The 19577-nt window shown below is 43.3% G+C and overlaps 1 protein-coding gene across 1 annotated transcript in view; it reads left to right on the forward strand.

Annotated features, from left to right (window-relative positions):
* Positions 1-14211, forward strand: part of RND3 (Rho family GTPase 3) — a 30034-nt gene extending 15823 nt beyond the window's left edge. Inside the window, exons 3-5 of the mRNA XM_018553608.1 lie at positions 9417-9526; positions 11177-11311; positions 13299-14211. Coding sequence (XP_018409110.1) covers positions 9417-9526; positions 11177-11311; positions 13299-13550 — 497 coding nt within the window. The 3' untranslated portion in view covers positions 13551-14211. The remainder of the gene's footprint in view (positions 1-9416; positions 9527-11176; positions 11312-13298) is intronic.
* The last annotated feature ends 5366 nt before the right edge of the window (positions 14212-19577 follow it).

Raw genomic sequence — 19577 nt, forward strand, 5'->3', positions numbered from 1 at the left:
CCCCCATGTACATTGTGTTGAACAATGTGTCCTGCAAACCCATTCAATATCTCTAAAGTCTATATGTAAAGACCAGACCTGTAAAGTGAACTCCACCCAATAGTGTCCCTGCATTTTCGTGTAGCCCACTCACAAGGACTTCACAAATGCATCAATCTTGCAGTAGGCAAGATGCTAGGCTTGCTAGGCTCTTCAGTAGTCTTTGTAAACCTATGGATAATCCACTGAAGATTCCTAACACTATAATCGGGCTTTATAATGCAAGTAGTCGTTCTGGTGGAGTTAATATTTAAAGGGTCGTCCACTTAAAACTTCAACTTTTTTTTTTTTTTTTTTGGTAAATGGAGCGCTAAACCATCAGACTGCATCTCATATATCTGGAGCTCTACTGGTGAGATAGTGAAACTTCAATTTCTGGGTTTTCACACTTGCTGTGATCATTATGAGGGGCTTAGTTTGTAACAGTAGGAGCTGGAACACACAAAGGTGGGCAGGAACTCCTAAAACTTCCAGGTGGAAAACCGACTCAGGCATTCTAGCAGGAAGATCTCTGTTGGGATTATCCAAGCCCATTGGGAAGTCAACGGATAATTCAATCCACCAGGCTCTCAAGGCTAACTCAAATATCACGTTTGGGCAGACAGACTTTTCACTGTAGAATATTTTCTCTGGTTGGCAGCTTTGAAGTTGGCTGGGAAACATGTTTGTTTTAAATCATACAAGTATTTGAGAATTTTAATCCTGTTCTACGTGTTTGACTTCAATATTTGTAAACTCGGGAAAGAAGATAACCATTGTTGCTGGAATTCTGCCAGCACCATATACAGCTGTGTGTTCTGGAATATCCACTCGTGTGTTCATCTGCTTAAATTTGATGCTATTAACAATGTACAAGAGGCTCTGGGAGAAGGTTTTTCACAAACATGGCTAAAAACCCCAACACAGGTTCCAGCAAAGTTGTGTATCATTCTGGAGGCTTTCTGGAAAAGTTAAAGCAAGTCATAAGCCAACCATAGAATAGGAACCAGAGCATGTGCAGGCGCGGTCCAACTTCCGTACTACCTTCATGCTCTTACATTTACCCCCACCTCCCCCTCAAGGGGCGGGTACAGCTGGCTCTGCCTCTAGATAGGCAGAGCCAGCTGGCACTCATGCAGCTGTGCGGATCCAGACATAATTGTCAGGATCCGTTTCAGCTGCTGCGTCTCAGTATACCGCGAGCAGCAGCTCTCGGTATACTTGGGTAACGGAAGGACACAAACTAGCGTCCTCCCGTCACCCCCAAGCTATGTGGAAAAGCCCTAACCCCATAGTTCTCCCTTTTTTTAAACCCAATCACTAAAACCTTTTATATAATCTATAATAAATTAACACATGGTGATGCTGCTATAAAGGTTTCTGTTTTAGGCTCCTCCTGTTATCAGGTGACAACTCTGTCTTCCAATTGTACTCCTGCATTGTCACCTTAAAGTTGTCACCTTGTAGCATGTGCTTGTAGTGACTTTAAGCAGTTCTGCCGCATATTCTGCTATCGGGAAACCCACCGTAAGCATACTGGGGAGCATTCATATAGGCAAGAAGAGACTTTAAGGCCTCATTCACACTGCCACGCATATACGTGCGTACTGTACCATATGCCCCATATGTATATAAATGGCTCCATACACACAGCCGCGTATGGAGCCGTATATTTGCGTAGCGTATACGTGCAAAAACAGAATGGAACAGATGTGTCCTGGCAGTGTATTTACGCGCGTACAGCACATAAAAAAAATTCCACTACGAGTGATGCATTCTGGGATTGCATATAGTGCATGCATAGACGCTCGTATATATGCGTCCATGCGCGTATATACGCAATATACAATTTTGCTTGCGTTGTGTGTGTGAATGAGGCCTAAAGAGCCTGAAAGGGATCTATAACTTAACTTTTTGAATCCTGTTTTGCATCTTAAACTAGTTTGTTAAAAAAATGTTTCTTTAGCAAACAATGTCATTCAGTTAGTTTAGAAGCAAATTTAAACAGAATGTAAACCCAGAATCTATTTTTGGCATCATACCTCACTGTATACAGATGTCTTATGCAAATCTGTCTTTTTGTGATCTGTTGCATAGTTTCTTACATGGAGATCGTGCCAGTAACAGAACTTCCTTTTTTAGGCTGACAACACTAAGCCCCTGCCTTGCAATTGGCAGCAGTGTTGTCAGTCTGCTGTTTGGACTCCTTTAGTTGGCTGTTGGGCTGCCTATTAGATCTGCAGGTGGCAAATTGTATATTGTGAGGGATGATGCCGAGCATACTTAATGTGTTTTTGGTTTTACGTTCACTTTAACGTTCAGCATGGAATCTGGCAAGTCATTTTAAAGACCAACTTGAAGTGATTGCATTGGTTAAATTGGAAAAAGATTACATTTCATTTTAAAAGGCATACCGAAGTGAAGGGTGTTTTTGGCTTGAGGGGTTCTGTATGCCGCGTTCTTAATAGGTTTGCCGTCTGTTGCACTTGCATTAAATTGCACCTTTTGCACATCTTTCAATCAGCGACCCAACCTCATTTCCCGAAGCTGAGGGTTTCAGAATCGTCAAGCAGACAGCATGATTGATGTGTTTGGAAATCTTGGGTTGCCTTGGGCTCTAATGGCTATGCTGTGCAGATAGGATTGCCCCGGGTCCCAGCACCTGTCACATTAGCAGTGATTGCCACTATAGATTGAGGAGAGGGAAAGTCGGGATGAGTTTAAACACCCCTCTCCTGGGGAACCTGGTATACAGATCAGATGCTGATAGGAGCTCAACAAGCTTTCAATTAACACTGAATTTTAACATGCACACCTTACATTAGCTAGATGACTAATGGTACTACAGGGAACGTTCTTACAGAATGTGGGATATGACCGTGAAATGACAACGCAATAACATGCATAATTATGCAAATACTGTACATAAAAAACACTTGCAGCTGTATTTGCTTCTGGACTGGCCAAATAAAGTGTACATTTTAATGAAGTAATTAAGGAAATATTGACCCTTTTAGCGGGTCTGCATGCCACCTAATGGGGGAATCAAAATAATAAAAGCATTGTGTGGCCATCCCTATTGGCCAGAACTGCAGTAGGGCGGGGGGAGCTGTTGGATGCGGGTTAGTTTAAAAGTACAATTATCTTTTAAAACGCCCTACATGCGAAAAAGTACTTGAACTTCTTTTCGCGTGTTGGGACAGATTTCAGCGCGTATCCATTGGTATTCCCAAGTGTGGCTCGGGTTTAATTTTCTGTACCAAAGCAGCAACCCCGAGCCACACTCAGGAATACAACGTAGGTCTTACCTTGTCCGCTGTGTCCTCCGGGTTCCGTCCCTTGCGAGCGTCCGTGTCGCTGGGGGGCGGAACCGGCGTGAAGTTTAAAAGTTAAAATAGTCATACGACCAGGGAGGTTAAAATACGAGCGTCGAACGCGTGTTTCATTGGACAGAAAAACGTGCTTCAAACGCAAGGGCAAAAACGTGCATACAACGCGCCTATTAGGAACGCCCAGGTGTGAACCCAGCCTTAGGATACAGTGAACCCTTTTTTATAGACTGCAGTTCTGCATCACCAGCCACTGCTAGTTCTAAATTTGTGCACTGCTACTGGGAACTGAGTTGTTGTTTTTTTTTTTTGTTTGTTTTTTTAAATCTTTCAGCAGCATTTCCTCTGGAACCGATGCAGGGAAAACATTTTTAAATACTTAATTTTAAGTTAAATGCTCCTTTTTATGGACATAGTGTTGTGAAATATGAAGCAGGAATGTTTGCTATGGTGCAGTATAACCATACAGGTTACTATATCTACATTAGCGTGCTGGTCAGTGGGAAGAATGCATCTTACACGTGTTCAAAGGGACGAATGATCCATTTTGTGGTCAGTGGGAAGAAAGCTCCTTTATGCTTGTGGTCAGTGGGAAGATTCTCCCTACCCCCACCACCCCCCCTTAAAGATCGCTCAAAAGAACATTGGTGTCAGTAGTTACTGTTTGGAGAAGTGGAAATTGCTCAAGGAACCCCAAGCAACTTCTGGAAGAACTCTAGAGTTCCATGGAACCATGGTTGAGAGGCTGGTCTACTCAGTGCATAGCACAGTAAAGCCTTCTTACAACAAAATGTATTCACATGGCTCATTCCATCACATATCCCAAACGGTAGAGGATTAGTCCATTTCAGGACAGTGGGCGAAGCCATGCAAATCCTTCAACAGCCAAATGTGCACCCAAATTTGCTGGTATATAGTGCAAATAGTCTATTATAGAGCCGTTTTATTCCAAACTGCATACAGCTTTGCCCGCCTCCAAGATGGCGGCGGGCATGCGCAAATATGGTTTTGGCATATTCGGCTGAATATAAAAACAAATGTGTATTTCCGATTTCGGACGAACCGCCGAATAAACTGAATTTCGTTAATTTGCAGGTTTGTCAGAATCTGAATGCACGTGTCTAATGGAAACCATGGCTTCTATAGAGTAGGGCTTGGGATCAAACGAGAACACCATATCCATACAGGTTATGTTAAGGAAGGACTCCAGGAACACGTGCTACAAAATGTAGTTCTTCAGAAATTAAAAAAAGTTTCAATTTTTTTTCACTTGATGGACGCTTCCAATCTCATTAGCAGTGCATAGAAGTTAAGACAGACCTGCTCGGGTGTCTTTCACATAAAACAAAAAGGGATGTGTAAACATCCTACATCTGCGGTCATAAATGCCGGTTTAAGAGCCTATAGACCTCTTAATGATTAGCATGACAAACACACCATCTTATGCCAAGGCTGTTTGCCGGGAGCAGCCCTATAAGCTGTACATATATGGCTGTCTAGGATGAATCCGCAGTGACTTCACCAGGCAGGTATGCAAGCAAAGAGTCCCTGCCTATTGGGTGAGGCTTGAGAAAATGGCACATGGCATTCATTGTCCCTGTGCAGCTCAATCCGGTTACAGATGACTTTTCCCTCTTGGGCCTGTTGCGCAATAGAGAAATGTTTTGATGCAGTCATGGCTGGAGGTTTGCATTGCTGTCTTTGAAGTCAGAGCTGGGATTATCCTGATTTACTAGTAAATCGAATTTGTGTTTTTTCACAGCTTGTCAGGGTTGAGTCTTCTGTATGTCTGTCTGCAGCCGGAGTAGTGACTGCACCTATATGAGCCGGTTCACAAAATGTCCCTATAGCACACCCTTTTCTGTCAGAACTCTATCAATATAGAAGTCAGTGGTTGCGATACTTATACAGTAATCCACTCAATTTTGAGGGGAATCCTTAATGGGGTATGTATAGCCCTTTATTTTTATTTTGTGTGTACTGCAAAGTAGAGCTGCAGCTAACGATTATTTTCAAAATCGATTAGTTAGCCGATTATTAAGTTCGATTAATCGGATAAACAATCAAATACATTTTTAAAAATGGCTCCAGTGATGGACTACTAGTTTGTATTGAAAGGAGCAAGCTTGGAGCGGTGGAAGTAAAAAAGAAAAGTGTGGTGTGCAATATAGTGAAATGGAAAGTGTAAAATTATACAGCAATCAATGCAGAATGGCACCGGCTATAGAGGACTACAAATCCCAGCAATAGTACAATATACAGCGCAATGCAGAATATCACCAGCTATAGAGGAGCACAACAAATCCCAGCAATAGTACATTATAGCTGGTGGTATTCTGCATTGCGCTGTATAATGTACTGTTGCTGGGTTTTGTAGTCCTCTATAGCCAGTGGTATTCGGCAGTGCACCACTGTATAATGTATTATTGCTGGGATTTGTAGTGCTCCTCTATAGCTGGTGGAATTCCACATGGCGCTGTATAATGTATTATTGCTGGGATTTGTAGTCCTCTATACAGCGCAGTGCAGAATATCACCAACTATAGAGTACAACAAATCCCAGCAATAGTACATTATACATACAGTATATAATGTATTGCTGGGATTTGTATTCCCATGTATAATATACAGCACAGTGTACCATCAGCTATAGAGGAATAAAAATCCCAGCAATACATTATAGAGCACCACGTGTGGGAAAGTGCAGGCTTATACCTGAGCAGTCTTCCAGCAACTTGCTTCTGAGATCGGGCCTGTCAATCTGCCGCTGTCATCCCCCCACACCTGCTCCTTACTACATCTCCCCGCGTCCCTGTGCCGATGGAGAATGTGGGCGGGCGGTGAGTGTGAGGCGGGAAGGAGGTGCGGCGTGTAAAGCGTGGATGCGGGTCTGGCAGCGTTGAGCGTGAGTTGGGGAGGAGGTGGGGCGCGCAGCGTGTGTGGAGCCGTGAACAGGGCCAACTGATCAGAAGCCGATTAATCGATTATTGAAAAAGTTGACCACTTTTTCAATAATCGATTATAATCTATTATGTCGATTAGTTGTTGCAGCCCTACTGCAAAGGTAGTTTGTGTAATTCCCAGAGTGCAGCTTTAACATACCATATGTACACATTATGCTGACAAAGATTAATGCTTGTCAAGTCCAGGAGGTAGAGGAAGAAGGCATAATACTTAAAACGCACCTCTTCTCACTGGTGTTCCAGGTTGTGAGCGCACCCTCATTGTCCTCGCATACAATGCATGGACTGCCGGGCCAGAGTGCCTTAGGAGGTTACGGGGGGGGGGTCATACTGATGGAGGCAGCCTGCCGAGCAAGGGATAAGGGAAGCATCGCACCATACTACTTTTATCCCTAAACTGTAGTGCATGGACAAGGCTGTAAAAACGTTGACATTTCAGTACAGTTGTGAGCAATGGTGTATTAGGGTTTTGTGCTGCCCTAGGCAAGACTAAACTCTGGGACCCCCTAATCTAAATTTGCCCCACCCCTTCCTGGTTAAGACAGCAATATCCAGCTTCTGACAGGTTGCGCTATTAGCGTAGCAGGGAAGGCAAACTCTCAGGTGCCCTCTACAGGGTCTGTGGTGGGCTCTGCGGGGTTTCAGGTGGGCTGTGATGGATCTATGGTGGGCTCTACAGGGTTTCGACCCTGCAGAGCCTTCCATAGAACCTGCACAGTCCTCTTGTGGGCTGTGCAGGATCTATAGTGGGCTCTGCAGTGTCCCTTTCCCTGCGCACATGTGCTGCGTCTGTTACCTGCAGTTCCCCAGCCTGCCTCTGGGACATCCCATTGTCAGATCGTGGGGTATGGTCAACCCCGAGCCGCATGCAGCTTCTCTTCCACCTCTGCCAGCTAGGCCGCTTCTCATTGGGCCCTGACCCACCTCCTCCACCGATCATCTCAGGCAAATTAGGGGGCCGTGAGGCCCAACAACCAGCCGCTCAAGTTGCCTGATTAGGCAGTCGGGGCTGCCTGATTCTGCTCGGCCCAGCTTGCCTCACTGTTTGTTTGACGCCCCCGCCCATACACTTTAACAATATTTGGTAAAATTGTTTGCATGATCCTTATGTCTTACGTAAATGGAAAAGAAAATACATTCCTGAAAAGTCTAATTTGTTGCATGTTTTGCCCCAGCTGTGCCTGTATGGAGCCACAGAGTGTCTGACATTAAAAGCTTGGTGTGTGTGTGTGTGTGTGTGTGTGTGTGTGTGTGAATAATCATCTGGAACCTTGTTTCAAGTAATTTGAAACAGAGGAGAGAAGTATGCGTGGAATGTTCCAGGGTGAACACACCCCTAGGACACATGGCTGATCTGCGATATCGCAGTGCAAAAACTCAGCACACATCACAATTCTTACTGATTTGGATGGACAGTGAATCCTTTCAAACCCAATCCTTTAGCCTGCCTTTTAAATCGCCCCAATATAAATGTACAATTACAAATGGAAGCCTTATGATATTTCATTTATAAGTTTTTTTTTTTTTGTCTGTACCCCTAATCCATGTGCCATACCATTTACATGTGGACTGTGCGGTCCGCATTCATGATAGCTCACAAATTCTAGATCGGTCACAATATGTTTAGCGTTTCTAAAGGGCTTTATTTATTTTTTGCCACTGCTGGGTTTTTACTGCTGCTTCCTTGCGCCCCCCTAGAGAGATTCTTCTGCTTGTCCTTGTGACTGTTGGCATCGGGACTGAGTGAGAAGATCCACATTTTTTAAAATAACCGTAATGGAAGGGAATTCTCTCCCAAGTGTAGACATACAGAAAGGGGCACAAAACCAGTGGACTCCAAAAATGGATTTAATCCTTCACAATTCTACTGCATGAAACATTGCCAACACGTTTCGGGGGAAACGCTCGCCCTTCAACAGGGCTTGAAACAATAAATTGGAAGACTTTTTTGTTAGGACTCTTGAGAACTATCAACAGAGGCATCTATGCATGATCTAATTTGAAAGTGTGTGTGTTTTCAGTGATCGCTCTCCTAGTGGAGGGGGGCGTTCCCTTCCTTTGAAGAGTGTCTCCCACGTCCTGTTGTGTCCTGACACGGAGTGCAAGAAAATCTCCCCAATGGACACAGATGGGAGGGAAAAAACAATATGGATTTTCACTTTTGACGTCTCATTTGAGAAAACCCCTCCGTTTGTGTTCTTATTCACACAGCATGCCGAAAAATGATTAAAAAGGTAGAGGAGAACTATGGGGTTAGGGCTTTTCCATAGTTCTCCTAAGGGTCACAGGAGAACACTAACTAGGGTTCTCCCATGACCCAAAGCTCTGTATACCGCGAGCTACAGCTCGCGGTATACTGCCACGCCGGGACGGATCCCGACAATACTGTCTGGATCCACCCAGCTGCGGGATTGACAGCTAGCTCTACCTATCCAGAGGCAGCCCTGCCTGCCCCCTTCCCCGTCTGTTTCACCAGTCAGCGCTGGAGGATCGGGACGAGGGGGGGAATCCCTGCAGGGATAGATAGAGAAGTGAGTGACGCTGTGTGTTCGCTCACTTCCCGATCTACTGAGCCGACCTGTGACAGTTTCATTGTCGCAGGTCGGCTCATATGAGGCTGAGTGAAAATCACTGGCCTCATAATTCTCTAACTTTTTTTTAGATGTTTTGTTGCAGCAGACAACATGGCAGATTCCAGGTTTTTCTCACCACCTTCACAAATTTGAGGATTGTGTTTTTTTTTTTTTTTTTTTCATTAACATACAATTTAAGAAGCCAGCGTTGGTAATCATTTAACCCCTCACAGCCCCTCACATTACAAAGAAGCAAGTAGAAATTTGAACCCTAAAGAAGCCCTAATCCAAGTAAAGCGATTTGAACTGCAAAAAGCATTTTTTTAAATACATCTTTTTTCCTCAATGTGAACCTGTAACAAAAATATAAAATAGGTGTTATCCCAGTTTGGCTGCAGTGGAAATACACTTTAACCATTTCCTGCTTTATCCAAAACGGAAAAGTAAATTTCAGAATTACTAACAATGTTTGTATGAGTAGAAACATTGTTTTGATGTACTGGAGTGGTAATTGGTATATTTTCTCTTTTCAGGTTCTCCTTATTATGACAATGTCCGCCCTCTCTCATACCCTGACTCTGATGCAGTCTTGATATGTTTTGACATCAGCCGTCCTGAAACACTGGATAGTGTGCTTAAAAAGGTAACTTCCTCTTTCTCGTACATCCGAGCTGTCCATACAGCCCCTTAGTTTGCAAGTCAAAATTGTACCTTGCTTTTGATTTTCATCTCACTCGGCACGGTTTTGTGCTGAGCTCAACTCGTATTCAAATGAAGTTGGGAGTCAAGAAAACCTCAATGCATGCAGAACCTGTGAACTAAACTCTGCCTTACATTTTAATGGCAGAACTAATGAAATTAAGCACAATTACTAAAGGCCAACCAGGTTCTAAGTTTTTACTACATTACATTAGTTCCCTTTTTTTTAAAAACAAACGTACAGAATGCAGTTTTTGCTGCACTACTTACACATTGACGCCCAGCCTCATTCAACCCAGAAGTCGGCACACAGGAAGGCATGGTTCGCAAAGTGTAGCCATCAGTCTGTACTGGCTATAAATACACCTGATTGAAAGGTGGGAGGAGATCAGAGGTCCTGTAAGCACCACTTGGAAGAGGAGTTTGAGGTGAATAGAACTGAAGTGTGTGAATACAAAGAAAAACAGGGATCAGAAGAGAAAGGCATTTTGGCATGTTTAAGTGACTACTGGCTCATTTTTTTTCCCCCATGGTCCCTGTGTGTATTGTCAAGTAGCCACCGCTCCAAGCTCACTCCCGGGATGGACTACAATCATGTTTAGTTTACTAATTTGTATTGAGTTTGTATTGAGGTTGTAGTACATAACAGGAGTGAGCTTGGAGCGGTGGCTACTTTTACAACACCAATTCAGAGATGATTGGAGGATCTACAGCCGAGTGATACACAAATAAGATACATTTCTTTTACTAGTTAAGGTACTTAAATGCTTTAAGATTTTACTTCTGAGTTTAGCGTCACTTTAAAACCACAGATTCCATGAAACTTTTTTACGTTATTTTTGTGACATTGCATTGAGGTGATTTCCTGTGGTTTGTTTTGATGTAAATCTTTCTTGGAGGGTTTCTTCTTAAAATTGTCCCACTGGCTCTTGTATCAGACAGGCTCTTGGATTTTACAAAAATGTATGCGCTCAGACCTAAAACATGCAGACCTTCAACATTGGGCTTGAGGTGTTATAAACAAGAGATGGCAGTGCGATATGTTCTAATGTAAATAAGCTGACAGTCCTACTGCTGTACTTGGATCTGCTAATTGTGATGGCCACCGCCCCAACTTCAGAAACTAGACTGGGACAACTTTAGAAAGGGGCCAGTGGTCGGGTTTTCAATTTAGGAGCGGAAGGCTTAAAATAGTAATGGGAATTGACCTGGACACGGCATTTCTGGCAAGAGCAACCGGTATTTTCTGTACTTGCTAAAAATGTTCTTAGCCTGAAGTGAAAACTAATGCCACCGCCACCACATCTAAAGACTAATGAGCTGCAATTAATTACATTTTTTGGGGGGGTTTAGTGTGTCGTGTGAAAAGATACTTGGAACTGCTTTTTAGTACTTTCTCGGTCCCCGGCAGTGATTTCCTCTACCAGTGACACCCATCACAGCGTTACAAACCTGTCAGTAGTTCTTAGTTTTCCCTGCTCTGTCTGACACGTGTTTGCCTGGAGTAGGACAATCCATTCCTGTTCTTTCATGTCGTGTTCTTTTTTTTTTTATCCAAGATGAGTTGTACTTATCACAGAACATTCTTTTGCAGTGGAAAGGTGAAATTCAGGAGTTCTGCCCCAATACAAAAATGCTGCTGGTTGGCTGCAAGTCTGATTTACGAACGGACCTCACAACTCTAGTGGAACTGTCCAATCACAGGCAGACACCGGTGTCTTATGATCAGGTATGTGAGCCAAGAATTTTACAGCCTCCACAACTATGTAAACAGCTGGTGAAATGTTTGAGGTCAGTTGACGCCAGTACTGCTTCCTGCGCATCGTTTATAATCGGTAAATTACATGAACATTCTTTAGCAAACACTCTAAAGGTGGCCATACACTCTACAACCATCGCAAGACTTCAGTCTTGCGATGGCTGTAAAGGGATTAAAAAAACGTACGATCTGCCTATCTTGGACAGGCAGATCGCACTCTCGATCATCGCAAGCCCGCCCCCCTGAGGGGCGGGCTTCCGATGACCGCAATGCTGAACGGGCAGTGTGTGCATGCGCACACCGGCCCGTTCAGCATTTATCTTCCGAGCACCGTTCTAACCAGCCGAGAATCGTACGATTCCCGGCTGGTTTTCGAACATGCTGGTTCGACAGAAGACGTGCGACCGTACAGTAGAAACGGTCGCACGTCTCCATTCACACTGCTCGATTATCGTACGAAAACCCGATCGCATACGATTATCGTACGATAATTGTGCAGTGTATGGGCACCTTAACAGGGATTTGTGTTAACACATTCATATTGGTGAAGGCCTGTAAGCAATCTTACTACCTGTGTAGAGGTTCTAGGGCAATTCATGTAATTGCTGTTCATTTAGTTCTGTTGACAGAGACCTGTGCCAAATACAGATGGGGCTTGCTGGTCATGTAGAAAATGATGGAGGGACTGAGGAAATGATGTGGGATGACACTCAAGGCATAGCTCTAACTAATGGGAGACTCGAGGGCAATGGTAAAAGCAGAGGTAAATTGGGAACCATACTTGTATGCAGCTTATCTGTGAAGTACATGCACATAAATGGAGTAGCAATAATAAAATGGGGCTGTTTGTCCACCAGTCTGTCCCCCTTATTAAGCAATTAAGTCTGGCTCTAACTTGCCTCTGGACCCCTAGTGGCTACACCCCATTTTGGTAGTTCTGACACTGTCTACCAGGATGTAGGCTATGAACATATAGCTTATTTCTCCATGCCAGCAGTGGGAAACTGGCTGGAAGATTTGATGCCAAAGAATACACATGGTGCTCATTCCCTCTACATACTCTATTGGTATAAAATAAACATATCTAAATCCTTCATCTGTGGGTACCTTTTGGGATCACTTTTCTGTGTTCCCAGCAGATAGCTAATAGTTAATGCAATGTGAAGAAATTACAGGTCTGTATGCGCTGCTTAAGATTCGTCACATTGCTAATCTAAATCCACCAATATTTCACGGAAATCTAGATTACGATCACAGGCTTTTGTAGTTTTATCTAGATGTTTGCCCTCTGCAATTATCATTTAGTTGTTGTGTTCAATGTTCAGCGTGAGCAAGTGAAGTGACTCAGGAGCTGCTTCTCAGCTCATGTTATGCAACGTGTGTGTTTATATCATTACCTTGCATAACTTAGAATAATGCTATACAGTTTAACTCTAGCTGCTTGCTGTCTGCATACAATGGAACTTCAGGCAAATGGTTAATTTAAATATTAATAAAAAAGCTTTTAGTGAAATTGTCCTTTTTAAAAGAACCTGAACATCTACCTCCTATTTGTAGCATTTATAATTGGGTCAGATGTGGACTTTAATGCGATCCTGTCTTTGTTCCTTGAAGGAGTCAAGGAACAAGAGTCTCTTGAAATCCCTGTGGCACACAAAACGGACCTGCATTAAAGACTAGTCCAATTAATGAGAGCGGTCTCCCTGAACATGCTAGTTGCCTGTTTGTTACACTGACCACCCAGTGTCAATATTTTAAGTCCCTAACCTGAAACAAGAATAAATTTCCTGAAAGTATAAGAAGTCTTCTCTGAAAGCTTGGTCTTCATGTTCTCTTTTGACATGTTTCCTTTGCTCAAGCTGTAGAGGAACTTCTTCGTCTGATACTTATAATATGTGCCCCTGTTGTCCCCTTTTTTTTTTTTGTGCTTTTAATCATTGGCCTTTTTCCCCCCTAGGGTGCTAATATGGCCAAGCAAATCGGAGCAGCCACTTACATCGAATGCTCAGCTTTACAGTCTGAAAACAGTGTGAGGGACATTTTCCACGTAGCCACGCTGGCATGCGTCAACAAGTCTAACAAAAATCTCAAACGGAATAAAACCCAGAGAACCACAAAAAGAATTTCCCACATGCCTAGCAGACCAGAGCTGACTGCAGTGGCCACAGACTTAAGAAAGGACAAAGCCAAAAGCTGCAGCATAATGTGAGACGTCTTGGGTGGCGGTGAAGTTCCTATGAAGATTTAGTGAAGGATCAATGAAGGTAGCTGTCAGAGGATTTTAAAACTGGGTAAAGCAGAGTTGATAAGGATTTTCTTCACCTCTGGTACTCAAGGGATGCAGCATTTTGATGGAGCGGAGAGCAAAAGTTGGGTTGTTTCCACAGATGCTTTTTGGAGGGAAGCTACACCAAACTAAACCCCCAGAAGTGATTGGTATGTGTAGATGGATGGTGAAAATGCTATCTTCATCTCTCGAAAATGATCGATCTCAAGATTCACCTATTTCTCTTTACGTTCTTTGGCCAAAATAGAGTACCATGCTTACTCAACACTGACTCTAGTGATGCTGTTTGCACTCTGGAATGTGATCCTTTTGATTGACTCTTCTGAACACGAGGTGAGGCCATGATGGTCAGTTGGGATCTTCTACAGAAGAAGGAATTTTTGGAAAGTACCTCTAGGCTTTCCCATTTGTATAGTGTTCTTGCACAGCTGCATAGGCTAGATAGTTCATGGTACCTTTTTTTTTTTTGATCTAGCTTTTTAATGTGTTTTATTTTTAAGATATGGTTAGCTGTTCTTTAAACTGGGAATGAACCAGCGATTGCAATGTGATAGGCAGTCAGTTCATTCTATGACCGTTAAAACTGAAAGGTGCTGGACACATGTAGCTGTCAGTAACCCTACCCAAGTATCACATTCAGGATGGTCTCTGAAAAAAGAACAGTCCTTTTCAAAGTCCAACTCCAACCAAAATGTTGACTAGAGTGGGCAGGAGTTGCAACTATTCTCTACCTTCCCCAAAGTAGAGAACAACGTTTGGGCTGGAGTTTGATCTTGTCTGCATTGCAAGTACTTCAAGTTATTGGTCAAAACCGTCCTCACCTAAGTTCACATCGCTTTTTTTTATTTTTTTGAGAACCTTAATTTCTTGCCAGCCATAATGTGACAGTTCTGCTTAAAAAGGGTAGAAGAGGACCTATCATTTTATTAGTCATCCTGCAGAGGAGGAAGAAAGGGAAGGATAGCCAAAATCCTGTTTACTCCTATTCTTTTTCTTGTTTTTTATGAAGGTTTTAGTGTATGATTTAGCCCTTATTAGGAGGTTACGCTATGGGTGTACCACTGACACAAATTGCTCATAGCACGCCTTCCCTTTGTCTTATCTCAATGTCTTATTTATATAAAGCAGGATAAATGAACCAGCATACCTAAGTGAATGGTCTTCACTTTTTTTTTATTGTCCCTGTATTTTTTTTTTTGTATAGGATTAGTTGACAGAAATGTAACTGCAGAAAATCACTCCACCACATATTTTTTAAATATCATTTTTAGATATTATTCTGATCCTGTTGCATAATTATATAATGTCCAAGTGACCTTCTGGGATTGAAATGTGGGTGTAGACTTGGGAACATGCCAAAGGTGCATTATCCAGGGCTGTTACCCTTGCTTTATTGCTTACTGTACCTGACCGGCAATGTGCATCTGATAATGTAAACACTTACTCCAGCATAGTAGAGCCTCATTCACATGATTGGCCAAGGGGTGGTAAAAACAGGCGGCCAATCTGAGGTTTTATTGCTCCTTGGCCCGTTGACAAGTTAGCACTGCAGCCGGTTCGTGCTATGTACGCATCGCCATGATTTGCACGACATTGTCGCCTGCCAGACACCACCATTGATGTAAATAGGACCACACAACCACATGCACTTTTGGTAAAGTCTGCCACTTGGGTGAATGAGGCCTAATGGATGTGGTTGTATTTGCCTCTTTAAAATCAAGGCCACAATGGCAGCTGCCATAGTTCAGTTCTATAGGGTCACTTTTAAAGCCTGATATACACCAGTATTACATGACATATAAATACACTAGAACCTTCATATTGCACTTTTGAACTGTCCCCTTTTAAACCTAACACACGCCAGCTTTATATGGCATAAAAGACACTAGAACGTTCATAATGCAAAAGATTTGAGTTTTTACCCTTTCTTTTCCTCATTATGTTTACCACAAAGCCACAGTTTGATGGCTCCCCTTTTCTTTTTTTATGTAGTTGAAAATATGGCGGCATGAACATTTTCTTTTTCTTAGCAGTTGCTGGGAGGTCTGGTCATATAAACAGGAAAACTCAGCTAGTACATATCTTGCCGACTCTTGCTTGTTGAATGCAAGCATTCTCTCCATTAATGGCTTCGTTATTTGAAGCGCAAGTCTGTTATGACAGTTAAACCCTGTGTTTCATGTGTAGACAAGCACTGTGTCATATCCGTAGAAGAGCATTAGACGGTCTCAGGCATTCCAGTTGTCTTTCCAACATAGTGGGCAGGACGTGAGTGTCGAAAAGCTGCGGCCAATCCCACGTCCTCCACCATCCGTTCTGATATTAACCACGGCAGTACTCTTTCCATAACACAGCTACATGCTTTGGGCAGTATTACAACAACCTAGCTAGCAAGTGCTTACTTTATATTTAAATATTGTAACAAAGCAAAATATTGTAACAAAGCAAATAAATTATACATGTCTGACAGCTGGGCAACATAACTTTTCAATGTCTGTTCACCTTGTATGTTTGATTTGTAAATGTTTCTGCAATATTTATTTCGTTTTTTTCCCTTTTTGAATAATAAAGGCTTCAATGTTTTGTCTCCTTCTTGAAATATTTATTCAGCATCCATGCCATGAATGGGTATAAGGGGGGTGTTTTTTATACACAAAACTAGTGAAATAAGTTTAAAAGCTGGACTCTAGGTAGCTATAAAAGACACAAATTTTATGTAGCTCTGAATTATTACAACAGTTGAAAGGGGGGGAGGGGGGAATAGGGGGTAGAGAGATGTATCAAAACTGGAGCAGGCAGAATCTGAAGCCGTTGCCCATGATAACCAATCGGCATCTCTCCAGTTCAGTTAAACTTTGACAATGAGAGAAGCTGATTGGTTACTTTGCACAACTGCTTAAAATTTCGTCTGCTCCACTTTTGATTTTCCTCATTGGGGGAATTCCTAAACTGGAGCAAATTGTATCAGCTTCTCTCCAGTTGGTTCAGCTAAGCTTTGAAAATAAGCTGATTGCTATGGGTAACTGCTCCCAGATTTAGTCTGCTCCTGCAAGCCTCTTGCAATATACTATACAACAGAGCTCAGATTGGGAGAGGAAGAAGCACCACAAGGAATCAGGTGTGCCCATGTGGTAACAAAGAACAAGCTGATGGGAGAGAGCAGAATGACTCATTGGTCTGCTGATTCTCCTTGCACTGCCCAGTAATAGGCTGGGGTTGGGACAAGATCTGGACATATCAATTTACCTGCATCAGAGAAAAATCTGGTCTCCTACCCTGGCACATGGGATGATGGGGACATTAAAGTGGATGCAAAGTTTTGTTTTTTTTTGGCTAGCGTGGTAAGTGTTTGATTTCCCCTGTTGGCTGTTTACTGCTGTCTGTATTCCTGCTGGGGAGCTTTTCTGTCTTTGTCCCCGTGATCGTTGTCTGGAAGACATATAACATCTTGAGGGACGCTTTTTTTTTTTTCTCCCCAGCCCAGTAACTATGATAAAATGATTTCCTTTCCTTTGGAAAGATCTCCTCTGTTGTGTTTTGGATCTAGAGCCTTAAAGTAGAGAAAATCCACTTCAAATGGGCACTGCAAGAAATAAGATTTTTTGATTTTTAAACTATCTCCCACTCCACGGGTTGTAAACGTACTTGATAAAGGGGCCTCAAGTGTGGCCCCTGACATCTCCAAAGGGCCACACAATGTTATGCTACAGAAAGTGCTTCGGAGACTGCACAGATGCAACAGGAAATGGTCAAACTACAAGAGATGCTCAGACCATGGGTATACTAAAAGATGCTCAGACTATGAACATACTACAAGTGATGGTCAGAGAATACAGGCATACTGCAAGCAGGGCTGGTGCTGCCACTAGGCAGCTGTCTAGGGTGCAGCCTCGACTAAAAAAAAAGCAGGCACCTGCCCGCTGAGACAACTTTGCCTCAAGTCTGCGCCTCTGCTCTGGGTATGGTTTCAATAGCCAGTCTGCTATTGGCTATTTCAAATGGCCCATAGCAGTCTAGCTATTGCTACCGACTGCTTCCATCTGTCGCCTGTGGAAGCTAGCTGGCAGTCGAATGGAGCCATTCAGGGGGGTTTGGGGGTTGTGCTGCAGGAGTGGGGCTAAGGGTACAGGTAGCTGGTCTTGCCTAGGGTCCAAAATAGCCTAGCACTAGCCCTGACTGCAAGAGCTGCTCAGACTATGGGCATGGTACAAGAGATGCTCTGAGACTATGAACATAGTACTCTACAAGATATGGTCAGAGAATACAGGCATACTGCAAGAGCTGCTCAGAGACTGCGGGCATGCTACAAGAGATGGCCTGAGACTGCATAATGCTATAGGAGTTGTTTGAAACTAGGCACCCACCTTGGAAGATGGTCATAAAGCACTGATGCATTGCATGAGAGTATTACGGTCCTTGCTTTCACACTTGTGCTCCCTACATTCCCCTTTAAAAAAAATCACTTTGACCACATCTGATATAAAAGATCTAGAAAAGGTGTGGACAACACAGAACAATGGCATGAAAGAAAATAAATAAATCAATACATTGAACTACTAGAAGCCAGTCTAAAGAATGTTTTCCTTCACCGGCTCAAGTAATCACCAAAACCACCCCAGGACCGCACAGTAAATGTCAATGGACCCCCAATAAGCAGGTTGGCACCAGGGCCCCACTTTATCCATAACAAAAACAATTCTACAAAATAGTTTTGGCTTTAGCAGCACTTAAGCGAGTTTATGGAGATGTAAGGAAGCCTTGCCCCTTCAACAAAACCGTGACTGGGTTACGGACATTGAATAAACAAGACTTTCCTGCTGAGCAGCACATCTCACAAAGACCAAAGTCAGTGTGGAGGAAGCGGACTGAATATTCATGCTGCATGCACTTCACCGAACAAATCCTCTCCTTGCAGTCATTGTGCCGGGATGATGTCATGTTCCATCCCGTCGTCGCTGGCACGTGGAGGAAGTGTGATGTCATTGTAACTATATTGGGAGCCATCTCCAGTCTGTTTTACATTGATGAAGGAATCTTGTTTAGGAAGGAAAGCGAGAAGCAGAGAATATTCTGACGTGAAGTATTGGCAGCAGCGGGGTATGTTCCAGTCGGTGGAGCTACGATACAAAAAACAGTTTGATTAGTGTAGATGTTAAAGCATAGATGGACAGATTCCAAGATTCAGGTAGCAGATGCTTTCTGAAGCCTCGGCGTTGATGGTGTCCCCGGGCTCCTTAAAAGGAAGCAACAGATTCAGAATAAATCATGTGACTGCTACACAAGACAATTGTATTCTAAAGCCCAACTCTGGGCCTATGTTAGAATTACATATACAGTTGGGTACACCACCCTCATCCCTCTATTGTATGGGTTAAATCAGAGGTGGGCAACAAAGCCCTTCCAGCTGTTGTGGAACTACAAGCCCCATGTGGCATTGCAAGACTGACAGTTAAAGGCATGACTCCCAGAAGCAGAGGTATGTTGGGATATGTAGTTAATGAAGAACTCTGGGCAAAACTTTATTAACCCTTCCAGTGGGGCTACCCCTGAACTGCAAGGGTTAACTCGTTTGCTCGTTTTGTCTAGCAAGCAGTAGATATATGCAAAAATATAAAAGAATAAAACGTTACCAAACAGGTTTAAACTTACCTGTGTGTCTGCCGCGGGTTACCGCTTGAAGATTCTCGGGTGGCCGCAAAGGATCATGGGGCCGGCGCATGCGCACTACAGATGTTTGGCCAGGAGACGAGGAGAGACACAAGGTGAGTCAACAGCCCAGCAGCGTGCACTTGCACAGACTCCGTGGGACACAGGCAACATAGCAGTCAGCGCTGGATCGGAGACCAGCACCAGCGCTGGAGGGACTGATGAAAACTACAGGAAAGAAGATGATCGGATCAAGAGCCATCATTTAAGGTAAGTGCATACACCAGTATTGGGGGGGGGGGG

The sequence above is a fragment of the Nanorana parkeri genome, unplaced genomic scaffold (genome assembly GCF_000935625.1).
Source record: "Nanorana parkeri isolate BGI_ZX_2015 unplaced genomic scaffold, ASM93562v1 scaffold125, whole genome shotgun sequence".
NCBI lineage: Eukaryota > Metazoa > Chordata > Amphibia > Anura > Dicroglossidae > Nanorana > Nanorana parkeri.